The sequence below is a fragment of the Nansenia antarctica genome, assembly GCF_963989245.1.
Source record: "Nansenia antarctica genome assembly, chromosome: 12".
NCBI lineage: Eukaryota > Metazoa > Chordata > Actinopteri > Argentiniformes > Microstomatidae > Nansenia > Nansenia antarctica.
In genome coordinates, this window is record NC_137682.1 from 2,968,574 (window position 1) to 2,987,534 (window position 18,961).

General features: G+C 43.2%; 1 protein-coding gene across 1 annotated transcript; it reads left to right on the plus strand.

The window, feature by feature from the left end:
* Positions 1-699: 699 nt before the first annotated feature.
* Positions 700-14,072, plus strand: ripk2 (receptor-interacting serine-threonine kinase 2; the record flags this gene model as incomplete). Its single annotated transcript, XM_080543305.1, has 11 exons — positions 700-893; positions 1,563-1,716; positions 2,925-3,080; positions 4,662-4,819; positions 7,210-7,259; positions 7,540-7,701; positions 8,765-8,850; positions 10,919-11,023; positions 12,075-12,168; positions 12,699-12,926; positions 13,408-14,072. 11 exons carry the CDS (start codon positions 700-702, stop codon positions 13,809-13,811), a joined length of 1,791 nt encoding a protein of 596 aa, XP_080399431.1. The 3' UTR covers positions 13,812-14,072.
* Positions 14,073-18,961: the final 4,889 nt, after the last annotated feature.

The window sequence follows — 18,961 nt, forward strand, 5'->3', positions numbered from 1 at the left end:
TGGGATACAATCACAACGGTCCGCCTTCACTAAAAACGTTAGAATTCACATGTCTGGTGTCAGTTATTATGTTTGATTAACAGCTACGTTACGTAGCAAGCTACTACTGTAATTAAGGGATCTTAATAGGTTGCACACTCGTACAGCATCACTCAGCAAGGACGCAACTCGAAGAAGCGTGTGTGTGTGTGTGGTATGCGCGTTTGTTTTGATTTTCAACCGGTGATCGAGTGATGTTCGAGTGACACATGAACAATGATTGTTACTAAATGAACAGTGATTGTTACAGATAGATAGAAGACAGACAGAGTCAATATTGGTTTATTATTTCTATGTTGATCCACTGCAAAGCCCAAGTGTTTTATTTTATTCGCTTGGTAACATTAGATGATATGCATGTCATCATGAACCTTCTTCTGGCAGCTAATTTGATCATCATCATGTCTAATTAATTTAATAATTTATATTATTATTACTATTACTAATTTGATCATCATGTCTATAAGCGATGCCCACCGACGTCACACTCCAGTGGAGAATGTATGAATGTGTTCAGCTCAGGGGGAGGTATTAAGACTAAACTAAGGGGCTTTTCCTTTCAGCAACTCTCTGCAACTCTCAATTCCGCTTTCTGTTTTAGTTAGAGGTGAAGGAAGAGTCCCAGCCCTCCCTTTCTCTCTCTAAACACACACTACCACTATGGATCCGCACCCAGGCTGTGTGAACATGTGTACTCTCACCAGCACCCTGCCGGTCATCCCCTACCAGAAGCTGACGGACCTCCACTACCTCAGCAAGGGGGGCTTCGGCACCGTGTTCAGGGCGCAGCACTCCGACTGGCGCACCACAGTGGCCATCAAGTGCCTGAAGCTGGACTCTCCGGTGGGTGAAAGGTAGGCTATAGTATGATCAGATCAATTATTTATTTACACGGTGTGTGTGTGTGTGTGTGTGTGTGTGTGTGTGTGTGTGTGTGTGTGTGTGTGTGTGTGTGAGAGAGAGAGAGAGAGAGAGTGTGTGTGTGACATTATTATTTATTTTGTATGTATGAGTAGAATCTAACATTACAGAGTACATACCGATGCGATGTGAAGCTGTTATACATTTGGGTCAGGGCAGCAATGATGGTGAATTTAAAAAGAAAGTGGGTGTTGGAAAGCATGCTGTTGTGGGCTACGAATGGGGAGGGGCAGTAAAAGTTATGGAAGTCATTTTGATCACACAACCTTCCCACTTTGACTTTTCATATTGTCACTACAGCCCTTTTAACCTCATACTCCACATCAATAATACACATGAGGATAGATACATCATATGAGGATTCTCTTGTCAATAGCCTAATGGTCATTTAATGTCTAAAGATTAGGCCTATGTTACGGTACATGTGGGAATACGGTACATGTGGGAAAACTAGGGTTAGGGTTTGGTGCTACGTCGACTTGGTACATGTTGGCATCCTTAACCCTACCCCTACCCTAACCCTAACCTTAACACTAGCACCCTAGCACCTAACCCTAGTTTTCCCACATGTACCGTAACACCGATACTAAATGTGTTTCCAGGGAGAGGAACTGTCTGCTGAAGGAGGCGGAGGTCCTCCACAAGGCCAGGTTCAACTACATCATCCAGATTTTCGGCGTTTGCAACGAGCCCGAGTTCTTCTGCATCGTGACAGAGTACATGAGCAACGGCTCCCTGGACCAGCTGATTCACGAGGTACAGAATTCAATTCAATTCAACTTTATTCGCCATGTGCAGTGCACTAGGAACATGATTTGGTATTCTACCATGCTAAACAAGCTGCAGTACATACAACAACAACACGACAACACAACAATACTCAAGACAAAATATACAGTACCAATATGAGTGGATATTATGAATAAATACTGTACAACTAAGTGCAAGAACATGTCAGGTGCAAGTTGCAATGATCAGCAGTTATTGAGAAGGGCTGTGGCTTTGGGGAAGAAACTGTTCAAGTGGCGTGATGTTTTTGTCCTGGTGGCCCTGTACCTCTGGGAGTGGGAGTTGAGTCAAAGCATTGTTTATGTCCTCACCTAGGCCTAAGTAGAGCCTTGTTGTAAGCCTATATGGGCTAGGTCCCCCTGAGGATGCAAGAGTCAAGACACACGAATCAACAAACCAATCGATCCACAGAAATAGACTGAGAGGCACATGACTGTAGCTGGACCGTGCCAGGGATGTTCATGTCATCTCTTGTTTACCGAGTGGAAGCAGTGTGGTCTAGTCAGATTAGTTTCATGCTGTGTGGTGTGTTTAATACATAACCTGGCTGTCACTGTCCGTTTAGATTGTGGTCCAGGGTTTACATTTCCGACGCAGCCTGCCTACTCCTAGTATGACTAAGTGCAAGTGATGCATTGTGGGTACACTGCAGTATCAGTTTTAGCTGATCAATTCAGCACTGGTTGCTCTTACCTACGGAGCCCCCCTGGGGTCACATGGTAGAAAAAAAATATTTGATATGTGAATCCGTTCCCTCGATTTAGTAAATCTGTTCCCTCGGTTTAGTAATTTGTTAGGGTTAGGCCCTACAAGCCAGAACGATCGCAAGGATTCTAACCCTAACCCTAATCCTTGCGATCGTTCTGGCTTGTAGGGCCTAACCCTAACCCTAACCCTAATCCTTGCGATCGTTCTGGCTCGTAGGGCCTAACCCTAACCCTAACCCTAACCCCTAACAAATTACTAAACCGAGGGAACGAATTACTAAACCGAGGGAACGGATTCACACATCAAATATTTTTTTTCTACCATGTGACCCCAGGGGGGCTCCGTACTTACCTCCTCAGAGTTGTTGAAATAACATTTGGCAGAAGAAGGATGTTTGACATTTACTTTTTGCAATATTTGTATTTCATTGACATGGTGTTTCCCTTCTCTTCTCCCACCCTATGTAGAAAACCCTGTACCCGCTGCTCGCCTGGCCTCTGAGGCTGCGTGTGCTGTATGAGATAGCGCTGGGAGTCAACTTCCTCCACAACATGACCCCACCCCTCCTGCACCACGACCTGAAGACACAGAACATTCTGCTGGATGGAGAGTTTCATGTGAAGGTGTGTGTGACAAGTCGTGACGTTAGAATTATATTAAGGTTCTATCTCCATTGAGTTTTTTTACATAATCTGATCCATTAGGTGTTTATTAATGCCTGTGTGGTGTTATTTTTAAAATGTTGACATTTTTGAGTTAGTAATTCATAAAATACAAAGGTTCCATCTCACAAAACATAATGGAATGTAAAAACTTTGACGCTCAATATCTCTGAACTACCCTAAACGGAGATAGAACCTTATCATTCTAAACGGAGATAGAACCTTATCATTCTAAACGGAGATAGAACCTTATCATTCTAAACGGAGATAGAACCTTATCATTCTAAACGGAGATAGAACCTTATCATTCTAAACGGAGATAGAACCTTATCATTCTAAACGGAGATAGAACCTTATCATTCTAAACAGAGATAGAACCTTATCATTCTAAACGGAGATAGAACCTTATCATTCTAAGCTCACGAAGTGTGTCTGAGCAGGGCTGTAACCAGGGTAACCAGGTTACGTCATGTCTTTTTTTGGTAACTTTGCTATTTTGATTTTATTTGGGCAACTTCGATAATGCCCCTTCCCAAAAGGTGTGTGTGTGTGTGTGTGTGTGTGTGTGTGTGTGTGTGTGTGTGTGTGTGTGTATGTACGGTATGTGTGTCTGTTTACACATGTGTTTTTTGTGTGTGTTTTTTTGTGTCAATACCAAGCATTGTCATCGTCAAGTTATCGGGGATCCCTAATTTTGTGCCGAGACAGTTCTAATGACTGTTCTAATGTATGTGACGCTTAGTTAATCATGTGTCAAACTAAAGTGTTTTGTTCCACTGAAAAGAGGGCAGAGGGGGATTAGCATGTCAATGAGAAACTTCATCCAAAACAATCCTCCTGCAAGAACCAACCTGATCTAAATCTGGCTCCGTTAACACTAGAACAGCTGTTCTAAATGACCATAGTCTTTACAATGGAAAGCTGCTACTTACACACAACGACCACTAGTTGGCCGCCTTGTAAATTAGCCTGCCTCCTACACAGAAACACTGCAAACTAGCTTTATACTAGCTTATCCTGGTGTGATTTTGAAAATGTAACGATACTGGGTGGTAGAACACACATTCATCTAGGAAAAGTCATGAAAGGAGGGTCCTGAAATTTGATGGAGTGCAAAGATATAACATGTTTTTTTACTCACAGGGTCAAATGACTCCACCCACGGCTGTTCTAGTGTTAAGCAAGTATCAAAAGTAGTAACTGTTGAAAGTGTTACGGTGCAATGAAAGATTTCATAGAATTTTATATATACAAAATGTCCATATCCTTGAAAAAAAAGTAGAACATATTTAAGCTGAAAGATGTGCTCCCTCTCTGATGATCATTGCCCCTTTGGATACTACACACTCACTGTCATAGGTACACACTCACACACACACTCACACACACACACACACACACACACACACACACACTAGGCACGCATGCACACACACACACACACACACACACACACACACACACACACTCTACGCTACTACTGTCTCTTCTACACACACACACACACACACACTTCAACAAGTTTTTTGCTATTCTGTCCAGATTGCAGATTTCGGCCTGTCTAAGTGGCGCCAGCTGTCCATCAGTAACTGTTCAGGGTCCAAACCCCACGAGATGGGAGGCACCGTCATCTACATGCCCCCCGAGGAGTACGAGCCCCAGAAGAGTCGCAGGGCCGACGTCAAACATGACATGTACAGGTAAAAGCCCCACAAACACGCCTTCAACTCATCCAGGGGGGTATTCCACGAAGCTCGATAAAGTTCTAAGCCTCGATAAAGTTTTAAGCCTCGAAAATGTTAGCTTGCGTTCGGTGCCATCAATGTGGCTCAAATAATTCGCTGCTTGGTTGAGCTCCTTCTGAGTCAGATATAATTAGCCTGCTCGCGACCAGGCTAAAACACAGGCTATAGTGAGACGCGCGTCAAAAAAGGCTCACAGGCGGAAACTAAACCCCGAACGACAGTTCCTCATGTGTCTTTTAGGAAATATTAGTTCCCACTTCACACGAGATAGATAGATTAGATAGTTTGACTGTGTGATAGATAGATAATTTGATATTTTGAAAGTGTGATCGATCGATAGATAGTTTGATTGTGTGATAGATAACTTGATATAAGTGTGACAGATAGATCGATAGATCAATAAAGAAAAGAGTGTAAAAAAAAAAAGTTCTTGTGTCAACTTGCATTGCTGTCATCACAGCGGTCTGGCTGGCGTAGTGGTTAAGGCAGCCGACTGGAGTTCCAAAGGTTGTGTGTTCGAGACTTGACTAAGTCATTCTTTTCTTTTTTTTTTACATTTAACCGAAGATTTCATGCAAAGGTTTCAAACACCATTGTAATCGTGTCAGTTCTTGTAAATTAGCCTGCACCATAATTTTATAGCCTACATACTTTTTTAGATGAGATTTTAGATAAGATTCAGACAACGAAATGCAGTAAAAAGTGTGTCCGAAGAGGGATTTGAACCACCGATATAAAATGATGAATACATCCTATGGCAGCGGTCGATACCACTAGGCCATTGTGGCGATATGACGGCTGGTAGCCTGCTGCGTATATCACCACAGTAGTAAATATTCATTTATTAAAATATGAACATATAACAATAACTGGGGCTAGTATGACCTACGCATTTAATCGGTCAGCAATTTCTTGCCAAACCATTTCCCTCGCCTTGTTAATTGCGGCAGTATTGCACTATTTTACATCTTATTTTTCCGTCTTCATAAAAATCAATAATTCGGAATGCTGCGCAAATGTAGAACCCCTGCAGAGTGGAGTATCTTCATTTCGACAGATCGACTCTTCGGGGCTGCGTATGTCTGCGTGCACGCGCCCATATCGAAGATTTGTAAGCCTGTCTTCTGTGAACACTGATGACACAAGGCTGATCCTCGTTCGAGGAATCACCTGAGGCTTGAATTCCAATCTCGAGTTGCCTGAGCGCCGCATTTATTTATAGCGCCGCTATACTGATCCACCTTTAGTGGAATGGCCCCCAGGTGCTTAATCTATAGTTTTTCCTGGTAAACATGTCTATTTTTAGGCTACCCCCCCCCCAAGAGTTTAGTGATATAACATCTGTTTCTTCCTTTGAGGAATACATTACCAGCCCTGGTAAGTAATTAATTACCCATAGAGTAAACACCTGGTTTCTCAGGTCTACATTCATCACTTCTTTGAAGAGAATAACTCAACACTAGCTAGGACAGTGGTTCCTGAGTACTGGAGCTTGTCTACCACTGTTCTAGAACCTTCTACCACTGTTCTAGAACCTTCTACCACTGTTCTAGAACCTTCTATTTCCTCACATTTCCCTGATGGCTGAAAGGAAAGCGACTGACTGACTGACTGACTGTGTTGTCCAGGGAGGGATTAGCAATGCCTTAAGAGAAGACAGTACTGACTCATTAAAGGCATGTGTACCGGTATTTGGCCTACGGTATATCCAGGAACAGGCAGAGAGATACGTTGTGTAAGCTCTGATGTCATTCATTTCAGAGATGGAGAGTGTATGAAAGGCTCTTTTGTGTAGTGAGCTAACCCTGCCTAGATATAACGTGACATTAGAATTATAAGGTTCTATCTACATTTGTCAAAAGTGAGTTTTTTACATAATCTGATCCATTAGGTGTTTATTAATGTCTGTGTGGTGTTATTTTTTAAATGTTGACATTTCTGAGTTAGTAATTAATAAAATACAAAGGTTCCATCTCACACAACATAATGGAATGTAAAAACTTTGACGCTCAATATCTCTGAACGACCCTAAACGGAGATAGAACCTTAGAATTCTAAGCTCACGATAACTCTACCTTCCAAAGGAGCTTTGTGTTTTCACCAAAGATGTTTAAAGGAAACGTGGAGCACTCTAAAGTTCCCCCTAACCTTTCACTGATGCGTCTGGGCAATAGGCTTGGACAGCTGTAATAATGAGTCATGCTGCCTATGGGAAGTGTGTTCACCATCACGTAAGACGAGATGATTACATATTACATTGGAATATTGTTTTAGATACCAGCTGAGCTCATATAATATATGCCTGTTCCCCAACCCACAGCTTTTTCTTGATGTTTCCATTGTAGCTATGCTATCATTATGTGGGAGGTGCTGTCCAGGAGGATACCATTTGAAGGTAAATAGACTCATACTTAAGAAAGGCAAATATCTACCTGAGTCCAAATCATCTGAAATATTCATTCAAACGTGTGTGTCTGTGTCTGTGTCTGTGTGTGTGTCTGTCTGTGCGTCTGTCTGTGCGTCTGTCTGTGTGTCTGTGTGTGTGTGTGTGTGTGTGTGTGTGTGTGTGTGTGTGTGTGTGTGTGTCTGTGTGTGTGTCTGTGTCTGTGTGCGTGTGCGTGTGTGTGTGTGTGTGTGTGTGTGTGTGTGTGTTGATGTTGTGTCTCTGGGAGCAGAGGCGACCAACCCCATGCAGATCATGTTCAGCGTGCTGCGGGGTACGCGTCCGGACACGGGGCTGGACAGTCTGCCAGGAGACATCCCCCGGAGGGAGACCCTCATCACCCTCATGACCTGCGGCTGGACCACCAATCCAGACGAGCGCCCTTCCTTCCTCAGTAAGAGACCCCCTGACCCCCCCCTGGGCCCTGACCTTTCACCTCACACCCCCCTCTCTTCACCTCAATAGACTGCTACAGTGGGGAAAAGAAGTATTTCGTATTTTATATTTTGTGAGTTTACCCCCTTACAAAGAAATGAACAGTCTATCATTTTAACGCTAGGTTTAATGGTCGATTTGAACAGTGTGAGTGTGTTACCATGGTTACCAACGGTCATCTTGGTGACTGTAGTCCCAGCTGCCCTTGAGATCAGTATACAAGCTCCTCCCGTGTAGTTCTGGGTTGATCCCTCACCTTTCTCATGATCAACGTCACCAACGTGAGATCTTGCGTGGAGCCCCAGACCGAGGGAGATTGATGGTCAATTCGTGGTTTCGTAATTGCACTAACAGTATTCTCCTTCTCACCAAACGATGCTTGCGCCAATGGTCTTGTAGCCCATTCCAGTCTACAATCTTGTCCCTGATGTCCTCAGACAACTCTTTGGTCTTGCCCATAGTGGAGAGGTTGGAATCTGATTGATTGATTGATTGATTGATGATTCTGTGGACAGGTGTCACTTATACAGGTAACGAGTTGAGATTAGGAGTACTTTCTTAAAGTGAGAGGACTAATCTGTGTGCCTCATGGTCACATTCCCGGTCTGTGGGAGCCAGGTTGGTAGGGGGTGAAATACTTATTTTACTCAATAACACACACTTTTTAAATTTTTTATTCATATAATGGCATTTTTTGGGGGATATTCTGTCTCTCACTGTTAAAATGAACCTACCATTAAAATGATAGACTGTTCATTTATTTGTAAGGGGGGGGGTAAAAAAAGGGGGTACCTCTGTGACAAAATCTCTCCTTAACCATAATCCAATTCATCGAACAACCCCCCCATTCCTACAGACATGACACCTGTTTACCTCTATGGACCCGATACTGTTAGAACAGGTGTTCCAATAGGCCCACATGTTCAGCAGGGGTTTCTTCCTTGAAAGCTGTGGGGTCAATGCTAACCATGGTCCTGTCCCTGTCCCTGTCCCTGTCCCTGTCCCCGTCCCTGTCCCTGCAGACTGTCTGATAGAGCTGGAGCCTATGCTGAGGATGTTTGATGAGATCGACCTCCTGGAAGCAGTGCTGGAGGTCCAGAAGTCAAAGGTCAGTCAGAGTTCAGAGTTCATGTAGTCAGTCATGTGAAAAAACTAGCTAGGACACCCCATGAAATATTTAGTTCTTAAGAAATAGTTTTTTGTTGTTGTTAAGAAATATGCACATATCAATATTCAAACAATATCTATAGATAAAGGTGATGTAATTGAACCAAAAGCAATGACACTTTAACTTTGTTATGATTTATTTTTAAAATGAACAAAGATGCCAATTGCTACTGAGGATGACACCCTATGCCTTTGGCTGAAATAACCTAAATTAGACAATTCCTATAATTGTCTACCAGTCTCTGACATCAATTGGGAGAACGTTTTCCCCACTCCTCCTCCATGCAGACTTCTTTCAGCTGTGTGGTGTCTGAGGGGTGTCTTGCAGCCACAGCCTGTTTGAAATTACCCCACAGCAACTCAATTCGGTTGTTAAGTCTGACGTCAAACGTGACGTTTAGCAATTTCCGGGTCCAAACCAGAAATCCCCTGCACCAGAGTACCAGTGTACTGCAGCGGTAGAATGACAGTTCAATCGTTTTTTAGACTCGGATCTATTCATACAACAAGGGACGCAGCACTTTCCCGTTTTTTCCCATATTTGTCAGCGTCTTTGAGCCTCAGAAAAGCGCTATATAAATATAATGAATTATTATATTCGAAGACAGCGCCTCAGCCACCTTTGGACCCGGAAACACGTCACGACTTAACAACTCAATAGGATTAAGATCCGGGCTTTGATTTGGCCATTCCAGAACTCTGGAACAGTTTCTTTCTTTTGAGCCATTCCTAGGTGAATTTACTGGAATGTTTTGGGTCATTGTCAAGTTGCATGGTCCACTTCCGCTTCAGCTTACATTTTTGAACAGATGGTCTCACATTAATGTATCAAGCACCCTCTGATACAAAGACTTCATAGTGGACTCTATGATGGTGAGCTGGCCAGGCCCTGCTGCAGCAAAGCAGCACCAAACCAGGACATTTCCACCCCCATGCTTCACAGTTGGGATGAGGTTCTTGTGCTCAAATGCTGTCTTTGGTTTGCGGCAAACATGTCTTCTGTTACTGTGCCCAAATAAATCAACTTTGGATTCATCTGTCCAGACAAAGCACGTTGTTCCAAAGGCTTTAGTTTTTCCCTTTTACACCATGTTTCCTCCTTTCACATCTCGGTTGTTAAGTCTGAGGGGGTAGTGGTGGTCTAGTGGATAGTGAGTTGGACTTGTGATCGGAAGGTTGTGAGTTCGAATCCCGCCTGAAGCCACACCACTACTAGTGTGCCCTTGAGTAAGGCACTTAGCCCTCAGTTACTCCAGGGGGAATGTCCCTGTAATTCGTAATTGTAAGTCGCTTTGGATAAAGGCGTCTGCTAAATGGCAAAATTATTATTAATTAAAATTATTATCTCCTATGAAAGTCTAACTTCCTCCCCTTTAATAATACCAATTGGTGTTGTATTTTATATCGTTGGAAAGCCTGATTAGTCACCTTTACAACGAGGTACAACCTGTAAAGATCATGCATTCGTGGAATGAGCAACACAGCTAAACGTGTGGGTGAAAAAGACAACGTTTTTCATGTGGTGTCCTATCTTTATTACACGATTGTACATGTTAGATTAACGGAAGGTTAAAGTTGGGCCAGATCGCTGACTTCAGACACGACACTTGTGAGTGATGAGTCAAAACGTTGGCTGGAGAGTTGTGGTGGGTGACTTTGCTTCCAGTGGATGACTCGACTGTTGACTAATAATGATATTTCAACACCATTTTGAAAACAAGGCGTTTGTCTGTCTCTAGAAGAGTGGGGCAGTCCCACTTGACAGGAAGGATGGGTGAGAGAGAGAGAGAGAGAAGGGATGACATGCAGGATATGTCCACGGCCGGAATCGAACCGGGGACCCTGCGGTTACATGGTCAACGCTTAGTCCGCTACGCCACCTAAGCGCCTATCTAGGTCAATAGTTCTGACTTGTCCCATGTCCGCATGGATACAATCAACAATCAGCTTTTATCCACTATTATATTCTCTCCCCCTCCCCCCCCCTCCCTCTGTGTCTCTGTCTGTAGCTGATGAGGAGGGCAGGCTGCTACTCCGCCACCACGGCGTGTGAGAAGAAGAAGGAGGAGGACAGGTCTCTGAACATCCTGAAGCAGAACCCCAGTCCCTGGCCAGTCAGTATGACTATTACTTTATTACTTAGTCACTATACAGTAACACGGAAGTGTTAGTGTTTAATCAGAACTGTTGCAAAACATGAAGGTCTTTTTTTAGCTTAGATTGAAATATTTCTAGGGTTTGGGCCTGAGTCACATGTTTTTCATGCCTGACACAGAAGAGCTAATGCCTTGTCTAATGGTTTCAATTTTTGGGGTTAAAAAAAGGATGCAAGCTCATTGCATTTACTAGTCGAGTGAAATTCCTGAGCAATGGGTGTTGGGGGGATTTGTTAGTCTGTCAACAGTTTTGAAAAGGATGCGGGCGTTATTGATATTGTTGTTTATGATCTTAGAGAAAAATTATTGTCTGGTGCCTTATTATTTCTAAGTTATAGGCTGGGTTGCACCAACCTGGTTTAAATGTTAAACCGGTTTAAATCAAGGCTTATCTAGTAATCCTGTTGCACCAAACTTTCATCCTATCTTAAACCTGGTTTAATTTAATTTAACTAATCCAGGATTAAAATGATGATGTGCAACGCGTCTCTGATTAACTTTAAACCTAGTTTAAGCCTGGATTTACTAATGGGTGTTGGGGGATTTGTTAGTCTGTCAACAGTTTTGAAAAGGATGCGGGCGTTATTGATATTATTGTTTATGATCTTAGAGAAAATTTATTGTCTGGTGCTTCTTATTTCTAAGTTATAGTTTTGAAGATTCTCTTTATAGATATATCATAACATTTCTAATAGCCTAAGCAATAAATAATCCAATGGGAGTTCTTAATACTGCGTCTAACGTTTCTAGGACGTGCAAGGTCATAGGTCAATAGGCCCAGACTTGTGCTTTGTGTTTACAGAAACTGATCGAAATGATTTACAGTTTTCTCAAAATCATTGTTAAAATCAAGCTACAATAAAAAATCATGGTGTAGTTGTAAGGTGTTTTATTTTTATTTTTTGCTCTCCTCAGCAGTACTTGCCAAATCAAATTGGGGCCCTACGTGTGCCTACTGTGTGACCTATGACCTTTGTGACCTAACTGTGTGTGTCCCTCCCTGCCACAGGAAAGCTCCACCTCTGGCTCAGGGTCTTGCTCCTCCCAGGAGACGGAGATCTCCCAGCCAGGCCCCCTCACCAGCATATCCCCGCCCCCTAAAGGTAAGCCACACCTCTTTTTCCTGGATCACACAAATAATTTTTATCTCACAGTCTCTAGCCTCTTCATGCTTGCATGTATGTGTATGGGTCATATCTAGTAAGTCAGTAAGTAAGTAACGTTTATTTATATAGCACAAAATGTACAACGACAAGAGCCGCCCAAAGTGCTTAACAGATAAAATATAAAGAGAAAAACAAGATCAAAAGAGATAAAATACAGATTAAAGAAAACTGATAAAATAGAAAAATACACTAAAAGCAAGGTGCAGTACAAATAAAAGTGCAAAGAGTGCAGTGTCGGGAAGGCAGGCTCACCTCAGGTCAAAGGACAGGGAGAAAAAGATGTGTTTTGACTAGTTTTTTAAAAGCCTCATCTATATCTATCATATCTATGAAGGTAACATAGACACGGCTGTTCTAGTGTCAAGCTAGTGTCAACTGTCACTTAGATCCAACTGTCACTTTCAAATTAACCTCAAGATTCCTGTATATACCCTGATCTTGCTCTCTCTTCTCCCCTCCTCCCCCAGAACTGTCCCCCTTGTCGTTCAAGTCTCATTCTCTGGACTCCCCCGGGCCGCTGAGGGAGGAGGACAGTCTGACCAACAACCTCAACCAGAGCGCCAGGCCCGTGGACGAGCTCAACATCCCCTGTAGCGCCCTGAAACCAGGCCTGCCAGAGACAGAGTGTGAGACGTATCTGCACAACCTCTCCCTCAAGCCACAGCCACCGCCACAGCCACCGCCAAACCTACCAGGTAAAGTCATCCTAGGATAGGAGGGTTAGCCAATCACAATCAAGTACAGCAGCTACACATGTCATCCCCTGGAGCAAACATCCCTTTAAGAGCAGGCCAGGTTTTTTGTTTTGGGAGTCTCAACACATTTTCATGATTCCTCGGTTTAGTAATTTGTTACGGTTAGGGTTAGGCCCTACGAGCCAGAACGATCGCAAGGGTTGGGGTTAGGGTTAGAATCCTTGCGATCGTTCTGGCTCGTAGGGTCTAACCCTAACAAATTACTAAACCGAGGGAACGGATTACTAAACCGAGGGAACGGATTACTAAACCGAGGGAACAGATTCACACATCAAATATTTTCTTTCTACCATGTGACCCCAGGGGGGCTCCGTACTCGATACACCTGCTGTAGCAGTGATTGTGGGTAAAACCAACCTAACACTTATTTTTGTGTATTCGTCCTCCCTCTCATCCTCCCTCTCTTCTCCAGTGTCCCCAGACGACTTCTCCGCCGACCCCCCCTCCCCCCCCGCCGCGGGTCCCATCGCCCGCTGGGTGGCGTCGCGGCGGGAGTCCATCCTGTCCCAGATGACGGAGGCGTGCCTGAACCAGAGCCTGGACGCCCTGCTGGCGCGCTCGCTGCTGATGCGCGAGGACTACGAGCTGGTGGTCAACAAGCCCACGCGCACCGCCAAGGTCCGCCAGCTGCTGGACACCTGCCACCGGCACAGCGAGGACTTCTGCCGCGTGGTGGTCCGCAAGCTCCAGGACAACAAGCAGCTGGGTCTCCAGCCCTACCCTGCCGAGCTCAGCTCCCCCACGACCGCGCCGGCACCACCAGTCCCCAGCGCACCCCCACTCTCAACACTCTCCTACAATCTCCCTCCCAGGAACAAATACTAGTGCACACAAGTCACCCCAGAGGCACACCAGAAAAAAGACCTAGAAACTGTCAAATACTAGGCCTGTATAAGCACTTTCAGCTCTGTTGTTGTGGTAGGTGAACTTTGATCAAGCTCCCATTCCCTTTTTTAGTTCGATGCCTCTTGTCAAAGCGTTGTTGCGTATTATTCTTTTTTATTTTATTTTTATTCACCGTCTTTTTAAGATATGTTTATTATTTCTCTTCTTCTTCTTAAAAAAAGAGTTTGCACTTTCATTGAATGGATCTTCTATTGACGCGCCAAAGCAGAAATCAATCTAGTTAGTTAGGCATTTAAAAAAGAGAATGGGGTTAGCATCATAAATACATACTTTAACGGTGTTAAGGGAGAAAGAACGTTGTTATCATCATGTAGCCTTTGTCGAGGCCTTGTACATATCAAGATAAATGATAACTATGTACATCACCATATCATCTATGTAGCGTCATCTGTTCATCCGGCTAGAAGGTGTGTGTTAAGTAAGCCAATCCCGGACGAGCCCCCAATTTATGTTACGAACCCCAGATCTTCTGGCTCTACGTCTAAGGGGGGGGGGGGGGGGTGTAGGGGGAGCCGTAACATAAAGGGTGTAAGTTGCCACTTTTTTTAACTCCCTCCGGAGCAACAAGGACACATGTGGACGTAACAGTGTGGTTGTAGCTTCATCCTTGGCCTTGCTCTTAGTATGTTTACACATGGGGAGAACACACGTACGGTACACTACTGTAGCCCAAAAGAACGGGAAATAAGCCACGCTTGCCATTGTCCATCTTTACCGGTTAGGATTTGATGAGTGAGATGAGCTTAGCTCAGTTTTCTGCAGTCATGGTTTTGCCACAGTCGAGTGCAGCAGGGTCATCGGGGTCTAAAGCAGGGTGCAGTATCTCTGTTTTGTATAGTGGTGTTTTGGAATAGACTAGAGTCTTGACCACCATTGACCACAGCGCAAAATATAGTAACTATATGTTGATGCAGTTGATTGTCTGACACTTTGATCAAATCTGGGGTCTTCATATTAAGACTGTTACAACTGTGGCCTCTACCTAAATTAATTACAGCACTTGAAGCTAACCCGCAAAGCTATCTGCTTATGCCTATCCAGAAATGACTAAGTGCCAAAACACAGTTAAGCAATTTCCCCCCTGTATAAAAAAAAAAGGTTATTTCCGAGGGTGTTCTCCCCCTGCCAGCCCCCCCCCCCCCAGCTCCATCTCATTTAATCGTAGTTTCCCGTTGTCATTGATGTGTGCATGCAATGGGCTCCACGTAGGGAACCGAGAGCTGACTCAAGCAGAGATGAGACTTTTTTTTTTTATTATCACTGCACTTCCTGAAATGGGTGCTGAAGGCAATGTAGCTATTCGGTTGTTAAGTCTGACGTCAAACGTGACGTTTAGCAATTTCCGGGTCCAAACCAGAAATTCCCTGCACCAGTGTACTACAGCGGTAGAATGACAGTTCAATCGTTTTTTAGACTCGGATCTATTCATACAACAAGGGACGCAGCACTTTCCCGTTTTTCCCATATTTGTCAGCGTCTTTGAGCCTCGGAAAAGCGCTATATAAATATAATGAATTATTATTATTACTGAGGCATTTCGAAGAGAGCGCCTCAGCCAACGTTGGACCCGTAAACACGTCACGATTTAACAACCGAATTATGTTGATGAGGCCAGTGCTCCACCACACGTTTAATTAAGGAGCATTTGGCTGAGAGGTTGAAGTCTTGTTTGTTTTTGTATTTATTTCTCTAGAGTTGGTTGTATCCACTTTAAATTGTGCTGTTGTAGATGATACAATGTTACAATTAGCCCCTATGATTGGGGGATGTTCTTAGTTCCAATATGTGTTGTGCCAATGCTGTGATGTAGGGCAAGCCAGGAGGATGAAAAACAAGCTTCCAAAAAATCCTCTGGACTTTATACTGCCATGTCATTGATATGAGCCTCATATTCCATCTTCTTTTGTATGGTGTTTTTCTTTTTTACAATTATTTGCACAAAGCTAGCTGTTATTGAGTCAAGTCCGATTTGGTTAAATATTTTGTAGATTATTTAGCAGATTACAGATACAGTTGTCATAACTGTAATAATCTCATTTAGTCCAAATGCGTAGTAAGTAGACCAACATGTCAAACTTGGCTTTCATTAAAGCCAATAGAAGAAAAAAAAATGTAGAAAGCAGACAGTGCATCGCCATTGGCTTTACTTTGCATCAATCGTCTCCCACAGGAGTGTAGCCTTATGCAGTAGTCTATGCTATAGCCTGACGAATTTGGGAATAATATTTTGTCTTAAGTCTGTTAAGCAGCATCATTTCATACCGAAACTTGGCCTATATCAATATGGAAACCAGAGTTATGTAACCTAGGTTTCTAGCCAGTCACATTTGGAACCAAATAATCTGCCTGTGCATATCATTTGTTTTAGCCTATCAAACGTTTTTATTTCAAACACAAATTTGTACACCAATAGGCTATCAGTATGCTAGTCACCTGTTGGTGCCCAGATACCTGTTCTCTTTGGTCACAGAAGGTGATTGCACCAAGAGAAGAGCCACCCTGTGCACAACAGTGACACAGCACTGTAAAACAGAGACAACAAGTATCATAGTAAACAGTTTATGAATAAACGTCTTGCTTCATTCCCAGGCTTCATCAACACTCTCCTTGTATAGAGGGGTGCTACATCATTCTTGTTTACTGTTCACTTGTTTGACATATATATATATATATATATATATATATATATATATATATATATATATATATACACAGTTGAGGCCAAAATGATTAGCCCCCCAGGAATTATGGAACATTTTCCTAAAATTCTTCCCAATGTTTGCAGCATTGATAAAACTTTATATAATCAAACATTCACCAGTGCTATTTATTAGCTTTTGGTACATTTTGGAACGTACGTTTTTAGGCTTGCTTTATATCAAATATAGTGAAAAATTGGGTGGTCAAAAATATTAGCCCCCATGTGAATACTTGCTTTAAAAACACTCCTAATCAACCAATCAGCTTCCAAACCACACCTGTGCAGTCACTTGGCTTCCTAACAACACCTGAGCATTCAATCAGCATAAAAGGACTCCAAGAAACAGGGCACTTAAACACATTATTGAGAGGGACGATACTACTACTCTTACTCACCATGCCAAAGACAAAGGAAATCAGTCTTGAGGTCAGAAAGAAGATAGTGGAGGCTCATGATAAGGGGGTAGGCTAAACTGCCATTTCCAAGCGTTTCACTGTGTCTAGAACCGCTGTACGTTGCATCATTGCTAAGTACAAGGAGACAAATTCTGTAAGAAACAAACCTGGACAAACCTTCAAGAACTCTGGAGAGGAAAATAGTCAGCGATGTCAGCAAGACACCAAGGACGTCTGCCAAGATGATTGTTGCTGACCTGGCCTCTTCTGGAGTCGATGTTTCAAGGAACACAGTTGTGAGGGCTCTTCATCGTGGTGGGCTTCAGGGCCATCGTCCCAGAAGAACCCCTTTACTCAAAGAGCGGCACGTCAGAGCCAGACTGAGGTTTGCCCGTGAACATTTGAAAGGTAAAGATGAGTTTTGGTAAGTCTGTGCTTTGGTCTGATGAGACTAAACTGGAACTGTTTGGGGCACATGGATGTTGCTTATGTTTGATGAAGACAGGGAGAGGCCTTCAACCCTGAGAACACAGTTCCCACAGTGAAACGTGGTGGTGGGAGCATCATGCTATGGGGCTGTTTTGCAGCCTCAGGCACAGGGAGCCTTGTTCGGGTGCATGGCATCATGAAAAAAGAAAACTATGTTGACATTTTGAGGGATAATATGAAGAAATCTGCTCTTAGCCTAGGCTTAGGTCGTCGCTGGGTCTTCCAACAAGACAATGACTCAAGGCATACTTCAAAATTGGTCCAACAGTTCTTAAAGGACACCAAAACCAAGGTCCTGGAGTGGCCCGCACAGAGGATCTCAATCCTATTGAGAATCTGTGGACGGGTGCTCAAAGTGAGTGTCCATGCTGGGAAACCGACGCAGTCTGGACCAGCTGGAACCATTTGCAATGGAAGAATGGGCCAAAATCCCTCGAGAGACCTGTGCCAACCTAGTAAAGAACTACTCTAAGAGGTTGTTGTCAGTTGTGTCTCAGAAAGGGTACACTATTGACTATTAATGGCCAGGGGGCTAATCATTTTGGACGTGTCATTTTTGCCGTTTCTCGTTTCAACTCAGTGCATCAATAAAATATCCTAATCAAACTTAGTGGAGATTTTTGTCTTTATTATTTTGGAAACAAATGCACGATAAAAACTTGTTAATGGTCATTTCCATGAAGAAATCTAAGGTTTCACAATACTGGTTTCTAATACTTTTGGCCTCAACTGTACAGTATATCAGTCAAGACTACAAGCCGTCATCAACATTATTGTTTAGCTATAACTAGTACTTTTTTTTACATATCACTATCCATCTACAACAATATACAATCAAAGAACATGTATGTATACATAATATGTATATGTAGTGCTCTAGCATCTATTTGGCAGAAATAGAAGTTACTGTACATGTATGATGCAATGATGTTTTAGATACCGGTAGTACGCTTTATTGCTGTGTCATTAAAGTGTATGTCCGTCCTTCCACCCTTATCTGTCATGGTGCCCTTTCACACAGATTCACTAAAGGCTACTGATTCACACACACACTACTGGTTCACACACACACACACACACACACACACACACATTCCCAGACACATGATCACTTCACACTGTGACGGTGCATGTGGTTAACCCATTAAGACCGGATGCAGCATTTGTGTGTATATGTTACGGTACATGTGGGAATACGGTACATGTGGGAAAACTAGGGTTAGGGTTAGGGCTAGGGTTAAGGTTAGGGTTAGGGTTAAGGTTAGGGTTAGGGTTAGGGTTAGACATGCCAGCATGTACCAAGTCACCCTAGCACCTAACCCTAACCCTAGTTTTCCCACATGTACCGTTTTCCCACATGTACCGTTTTCCCACATGTACCATAACATATATACCTTTAAGGAATAGTCAATGTCCTATACCGTTGGTTGTGGCTCCAGCTGTATCCCTTTAAGTTCACTTTTCCCACATTTTGTTGTGTTATA